This window comes from Mytilus trossulus, chromosome 9 (genome assembly GCF_036588685.1).
Source record: "Mytilus trossulus isolate FHL-02 chromosome 9, PNRI_Mtr1.1.1.hap1, whole genome shotgun sequence".
NCBI classification, from domain to species: Eukaryota; Metazoa; Mollusca; class Bivalvia; order Mytilida; family Mytilidae; genus Mytilus; species Mytilus trossulus.
The window spans coordinates 63,958,318-63,965,949 of NC_086381.1; the positions used below are offsets into that span (position 1 = coordinate 63,958,318).

General features: G+C 34.0%; 1 protein-coding gene across 1 annotated transcript; it reads left to right on the forward strand.

The window, feature by feature from the left end:
* Positions 1-1,353: 1,353 nt before the first annotated feature.
* Positions 1,354-4,795, forward strand: LOC134683229 (uncharacterized). Its single transcript, XM_063542400.1, has 3 exons — positions 1,354-1,704; positions 3,450-3,494; positions 4,592-4,795. Exons 1-3 carry the CDS (start codon positions 1,389-1,391, stop codon positions 4,627-4,629), a joined length of 399 nt encoding a protein of 132 aa, XP_063398470.1. The 5' UTR covers positions 1,354-1,388; the 3' UTR covers positions 4,630-4,795.
* Positions 4,796-7,632: the final 2,837 nt, after the last annotated feature.

A 7,632-nucleotide genomic window follows, 5' to 3' on the forward strand; every position in this document is an offset into this window, starting at 1 on the left:
ATTGCACAGTATTGTGCAATAGCAAGTATTTTCAATTGCACAGTATTGCGCAATAGTAAGAAATATCTAATTGCACAATATTGTGCAATAGCAAGAAATTTCAATTGGAGTTATCTTTCTTTGTCCAGAATAGTAGATGAATCAACTTAAGTCATTGTTTTATACAATATACAATGTATATTCACTTTTACTACCAAATGATAAATTAAAACAATCTTTACCATTCAGTGATAACAAGCACTTTTTTTTACATTTTAATATTTTATGATGTATTTAAATAAGTAATTATTGTTGCAACTCCATTAGAAATTTGAATTGAGATCGGTTTTGAAGTATAGGAAAGGGGGATGTGAGAAAAAAAATTGGGAGGGGGGGTGCAATTTTTCTCATTTGAATTTTCATAAATAAAAAGAAAATTTCTTCAAACATTTTTTTGAGAGGATTAATATTCAACAGCATAGAGAATTGCTCTAAGGCAAAACAAAAATTTTAAGTTCATTAGACCACATTCGTTCTGTGTCAGAAACCTATGCTGTGTCAACTATTTAATCACAATCCAAATTTAGAGTTGAATCCAGCTTGAATGTTGACAAAGTGTGTCCATACTTGTCCCCAACCGTTCAGGTTTCAACCTCTGCGGTTGTATACAGCTGCTCCCTGCGGAGCATCTGGTTTTCTATTAAACTGCATGTTTCTGTATTTTTTTTCTATTCTTAAATTAAATACTTAAAATCTTACTTGAAAACCGGCAAAATTTATAGCAAAACTCAAATATAAACCGCTATTTAACCCGAGCCGGAAAAACAGTGCTAAGGAGGCTATTTTTGTCGCAGCCGGTTTAATAGTACCTTAGATGCTACTTTGCGGGAACCGTCAAAATAGCCACTGCCTTTTGTTCAACATGTCCACTTATAGATACTAGTATAAAGAATGGAGAAAAATGACCTGAAAATCAAGGAAAACAGACTGAAATGACTGATTACCCACCTCCAGACCCGCATAAAACAGAAGTTCCTTTAATATGAATTGTTCTAAAAAATATATATTTTTCCCACAGGAAGAAATTATTACATAGGGGGATTATACAGTTTGTATTACTGACTGAAAAAAAAAGACTGATTGTTCCAACGAGAACAGATAAATTACATATTACTATTATGGCTTTGCATTGCTAATTGAAATAACGAGTGTTAGGCGGAAGAAATATACGTTGACATTACGGTCGAGCTAGCCTACTAATCCATAGTAATCATCGATCCTTGATTTTTAACTTAAATAACAGGATAAAACAAATTTAAATCACCCCATTTATAGCGCTAAAATCATAATTATTTATTACACTAAGAGCCTGTCGTACTTTTAAACTGTTTACACTGGTAACCAGTGACATGGAAAATGCTGAAAGTTTGATAAAGTCACGAAAAAGCAAAGACGTTTCATATATTGTGTTTGAAAACAGATCCTCAACTGTGGCCAGTGTGTTTTGGCATGATTTTGATGGGAGAAAGATAAAATTCTGTCAACTTCAAAGTAGTGGAACATATAGCAAATATAAAGTCAAAACATTTGTTGGTCACCCATGGTCGGCTGAAGATTCTGACACTGGAGTAAGCTTGCGAATCGACTATAAGCCTGTGTTCTATCCGTATTCAAATCCAAATAAGCATGCAAAGGTTTACATAGATGACGTTACTAAAAACAGAGGTACAATAATGCTTATTAGTCACGAATAACTGTTTACTTTCAGTTTTTGATAAGTTGTATTGTAATGCAACATTGAATTAGGTAATTAGTTATGTATATCTTATTTCTTTCCGCCAATACCAGTAATTCATCAGTGGCGGATCTAGAAGGGGTTTCGGGGCCCGGTTGAAACCACCCTCTATTTTGGAATGATCATCGCAAATAAGTTGGGACATATACAGTTGAAACCCCTCCTTTAGTCCTGGGTTGCGAACCCCCTTTTAAGAACGGCTAGATCCGCTCTAGCTGATACATTATTGGTATGTGACCTAATAAAAAAAATATACATTTATAATCATAATTAAGTTTCAGAATCACAGGGACTCGGAAAGCAAATTACATTTATTTCATTAATGTCAATGTGCAGTTAATGTTTCCTCTCCATATCTGTACAATGAAAAAAAAAATTGAAAATATTCATAAACAAAATTTTAATAGATGCAAATGATGTCCCTGTGTCCAGGATTGGTGTCACACAAGTAGCATTTATTTCCTCTCCTCTGAAGTATAGTACTTTAGATCTTCCAGCTTTTCACCCGAATTGGGCAGAATCACTAATTTCTGTTAGTTCATATATGTACCAAGTTATTTTGAGATAATATAGGCCTACTGATGTGTTAATTATGTCCCATTTATTATATGGTCAACATTAATCGAAAACAAGCACCCAATGATAACAACCAGATAATAATAATTGGTCAATAATTTCTTTACAAAAAAGAAGATGTGGTATGATTTCCAATGAGACAACTATCCACAAAAGACCAAAATGACACAGACATTAACAACTATAGGTCACCGTACGGCCTTCAACATTGAGCAAAGCCCATACCGCATAGTCAGCTATAAAAGGCCCCGATAAGGCAATCTTTAATTTTGATATATTAATATATTGAAAAGCTGTACATGGACATTTATTGTGTTGACCGTCATCAGGTCGCTACATTCCTATTGGACGGAAGGACCTTTTTTTCTAGATGTCTGGTTTAAACCTTTATTTTTGTTAGAAATAAGGGATTGGGCTTTAATTTTCGCTGGATTTCGGGATTTATACTTATCAGGATCCGGGAATTAACGAACCCCTACCCTCTCACTTCTGTTGTCCAACAAGATGAATATGCCACACACTTTGTTTATACGCAAGTTTTTGAAACTATGCAAAAAGAGGCCAGCGTTTCTCATTGATCGACCAGCAGACGACAATTATCAATAAAAGATGAGTAAAGAGCACCAATAAACTATTCAATGTATTGTATGCATGATGATGTAAATGTTTGCAAATTCATACATTCTTGTCTGCAATGCATAAACTCTGTATGTCACAGAACGTTGTTAGACTTTAATAGATGTAGACTGGATATGTTTCTATATATATGAGGCCCCTCATGGGGGGGGGGGTCCTAGTAATCACATAATCACCATTGTTTTGCCAATATAATCACATAATCATTAAATATTTGCTTATCTTTAGTAATCAAATAATCATAAACTAAAAATACAGTCCTAGGTAATCAAATAATCATGAAATATTTGGCTTAATAATCAAATAATCATTAAAAAAACGGCCAAGTAATCACATAATCAAAAACCCCATGAGGGCCCTCATATATGTGTTTAAAACATCTTAATTTTTATGTTGAGAATTTTTTAGATCCTCGTCTATAAATCCATTAGCAATTTTTTATAACTCTTATTTTTTTTGACAGATCCAGGAAGCAGTAGGGGTTTGCAGTCATTTGTAGAGTCAAAAGGTAAATCAAGTTATACTTGTACATTTTGTAAGATGTTAACATCAACGCCGTTTTGGTCAAATTGCACCAGGTTCAAATATTGCGCAAGTTTTGCAAAAAAGGTGACTGAAATCTGATACGCTTCTTTTGAGAATTTAAAAGTTTGTACTTTCATATATCTATGCAGGTTTTTCATCATTACTAAACTATACAGTAAATTGAAAATTCTATCGAGTCAAAAATTCAACCATTGCAATTGAGAAAAATAATATGGCCAAGGCACCCATTTCTTAAAAAAAAATGCAATTTACAAAAATAGACTAATGTGAAAAACAAAACATCCGTAAATATACATTGATAGTGGGGCTAGTGGGTCTTCCAATGTGTAGTGGGGTCTTCCAATGGAAAGAAACAAAGGCCTGTAGTTTGGAGGTCGGTTCTTACCCATTTCTTTTATGATTCAGTACGGATTCAAAGTTTTGTTTTTAACAAGAATGTGTCCAAAGTACACGGATGCCCCATCGGCACTATCAATTTCTATGTTCAGTGGACCGAAAATGGGGTAAAATCCTTAAGTTGGCATTAAAATTAAAAAGATCATATCATAGGGAACATGTGTACTAAGTTTAAAGTTGATTGAACTTCAACTTCATAAAAAAACTACCCCGACCAAAACGTTAACCTGAAGCGGGATAGACGGACGGACGAACGGAAACACAGACCAGAAAACATAATGCCCAAACATGGGGCATAAAAAGGGATAACTTTATACCTAAATAAAATAAACACAGAATGGACACTAAAGTGACTTTAGTATGTTTCTGATTTGAATAAGAGTAGGTGAGAAACGATAAAAATATGTGCAACTTGAGTACCCTTACGTTAACCAATTACGGAGGTGTAGTATAATTGACAATGGCACAGCTACATGTATCAACCATGCAGAGACTTAAAGACGTGGATGAATGAGTTGTGGGTCACCACGCAGACTTCAACCAGGAGTAAAATTTGAAAACACACGCAAATGACAAAAAAATAAAACACACACAAATGATTTTGACAACTCAAAAATTTGCATTTGGCTATTGTGTATAATTTTTGTACCTTTTCTTTTTCAGCATGTCCACTATGGGTCAGGAAGAAGCTTGCGAAATGAGAGGATTAAATGTGATGGATATGTAAAATTGACATTTCAGCATCCGAAATGACCTTAAACATAATTTCACAATGACCGCCATCTGACCATGCAGCACATGCATTTGTTGTTCACATGCAAGTTTGTTGCGAGACAGAATATATGAAGCATTTCTATCGCTATTTTGTGCATTTTTCCTTTGATCCTTTTTTGTGATAATTATCGTATCATGCTTCTCGATTGAGATGGAAAAATTATTGCTAGAAACTAAGGAGACCACGTGGCGTTGCTAACGAAATTGACATTGAAATTGACAACGTCGTCATAGGTAAAATAGCGATAAACAGATTATCATTGGTCATCTCAACTCGATTGCTTTTCTCACTTTCGCTGTTCCAGCTCAAGCGAGAAAAGTAATCTCGTTGAGATGATCAACGATAATCTATAATTCTTGCATTTTTTCGAGTTTGTATTTTGCCATGCACTAGTGTCACATGCATATAAACATGATATATGAAATAAGGCCAATGTAAAAATATGGCTGTATGATGCTGAGAAACAAGAGATTTACGATGTTTACAAAAAGATAAAATGTTTCCCTCTTGACTTCATAAATCTTCATACTGATTTTATATTGCATCTTAAATTGTTACAACTATATTTTATGAAAATGTTATCAATGATTATTTCACATTGTTTAAGAATACGCTTCTCTTATTGGATAATAACCGACCACATGACATTCTTTTTTATTCAGTAATAAATTCTTTAACAGAAAACAACGGACCAGAAAACTAGTACTTAATAGACTTTTTCGTGTTAATAACCAGTGGGGCGTGGTTTCTCTGTTTTGAGTGATGTCAAGTTTTTCAATAACTATTATTTTACAAATAATCCTTATTTTCCTTCATTAAAACGAACCCAAGATTTTGAAAAAAACGTGACTTGACATGAAAACGAAATTGCACTTAATTTTATGTATAAAGACAACAGTTATAGTTTTTCAAGTGCAGTATAAAATGGAAATACAAGACTCAATATTAATCGAAAATTTGTATTTTCTAATTCACATTTTATGATGCTGAATTTCCACTGTGGTGATCTGACTATACTTATTATATAGCTATAACTACCTTGTATGGCACCGTATAGCTTCTACAGTTGGAGTTGTTAGTTGTCCTTTACATCAGGATCACGTCCGTACAGCTAGGCCGATTAGTAACAACTCATTAGTCCATAGCTTGCCATTCGGAACACTCGGGACTCTTCATGTAGCTTGTTCTTATGCCGGTGTTCTCCACATTCCTCTCCTTTTTATAAAATGGGTTCTGTTATTTCTTTGAATTCTATAATGCTCTGTAACTCCATAGTTACTGAGGCGTATATCACATTACGAGGCATTGTGAAACATCATCATTACAGCCATTTAACTGAATACACATTATACTTGTATATTCACAAACATTAATTATATTAACAAATCTTATATACACATACGCATTGCAGAAATAACATATATACAAATTAGATTATATACTATTGATAAGTTCAATCGAATGCCTATAGGAAGAACTAAGTATACATCAAATAACGTCATACTGGAATATATACATTAATTACACATATGAATATGTAGTCAACTCAAAGATGTAAGGAAGGCAATTCTTTGAATCGTCCCCTTTTTCTCAACAATAGCTTGTCAACACTTTTACTTTTATTTTCCAACAATTTCTGCGCATTGTTCATCATCTTAACATTTGATTTTCTTATTTTCATCAAGGACTTCAGACACCTCTGCCACTTGCTGGAAATTCCTTCCTCATTTAAACCGTTCTTTGATTCTCTACTAGAACTGCCTTGGTCTTTAATTTCTTTGCCTTTTATATGTGACTCGCATACTGACTCTCACGTGCTGACCTCGTCTTCTTCTTCATCTCCTTCACCTTCTTATTCTTCTTCATCTCCTTCACCTCCATCTTCTTCTTCTCCCTTTTTGTTGTCAGTGCTTTGTCTTTTATTTGTCCTGTAAAGTGATCATCCTTATATAAACGATGTTGTAGTTTGTTATCCGAATTAGCGCTGATAAATGAAACAACACCACTGATAGCACAACCCTTGTCATCCATGTAACTTTCAACTGGCTTCTCCATTGTGTCAATCTTTTGAGATTCTTGAATCGTCTGAGTGGATTTATCAATACATGCATCAATTGTTTGAGTGGAGTTATCTACACCTTTACCAATCTTTCTTTCTGTCGTTTGTTTAGTTTTCTGAAATGGTATATATTCCAGTTCTGTTTGTGTAGCAATCTCTTCGCTTTGACAACAAGACCTAATTTTTTCATTAACCCTAGTTGGTGTTGCTTTCGGTATCCATCTTTGTTCTACGTATTTCTTTTGTGTTCCCGGTAACTCTTTAGTGATGTTGCATCTTTTGTTATCGGTATCTTGAACTACTATCCAATAAAGATGCTTGCAGTTTTTCAGCTCTGAACTTACATTTTTGTTTGACTTGTAAATCCAATTTGGAGCCAGGCAGTCAATAGCATCTGTCAATTCTTTTAATTCAAACAGTTCCACTTGGTTCTTAATATTCTGATTGTTAACTAAAACATCTGATAACCCAATGTCTCCTTTTGTTTCTGTTGATAAATTGATTGATTGTTGTTGATTCGGTCCAAGCTGATTTCACTGTTTGCACATTCGTCAATCTGTTTAATTTGCATTGTTGTCTCTCTATTCAATTTATCATTTTCTTTAACATTCGCTTTAACTAAGTTGTGAAGTTTTCCCTTGGTCATAAACCTTGTCGCATTTCTTTCAAAAGTACTTTTCTTTACTTTAAATTCTCCTTCTCTTTATGTTTTATTTCAACAGCCAACTCTGTAATACGTGCTTCATTTGATCCTGCTGTGTCTCATCTGTAAGCTTCGTATATTTTTGCGAAACATCCATCGTTGATGCATCTGTATGTGATTCTATGACGTCTGGTATATCTGCATGGTGTATATTAAGCTCAAGTTCT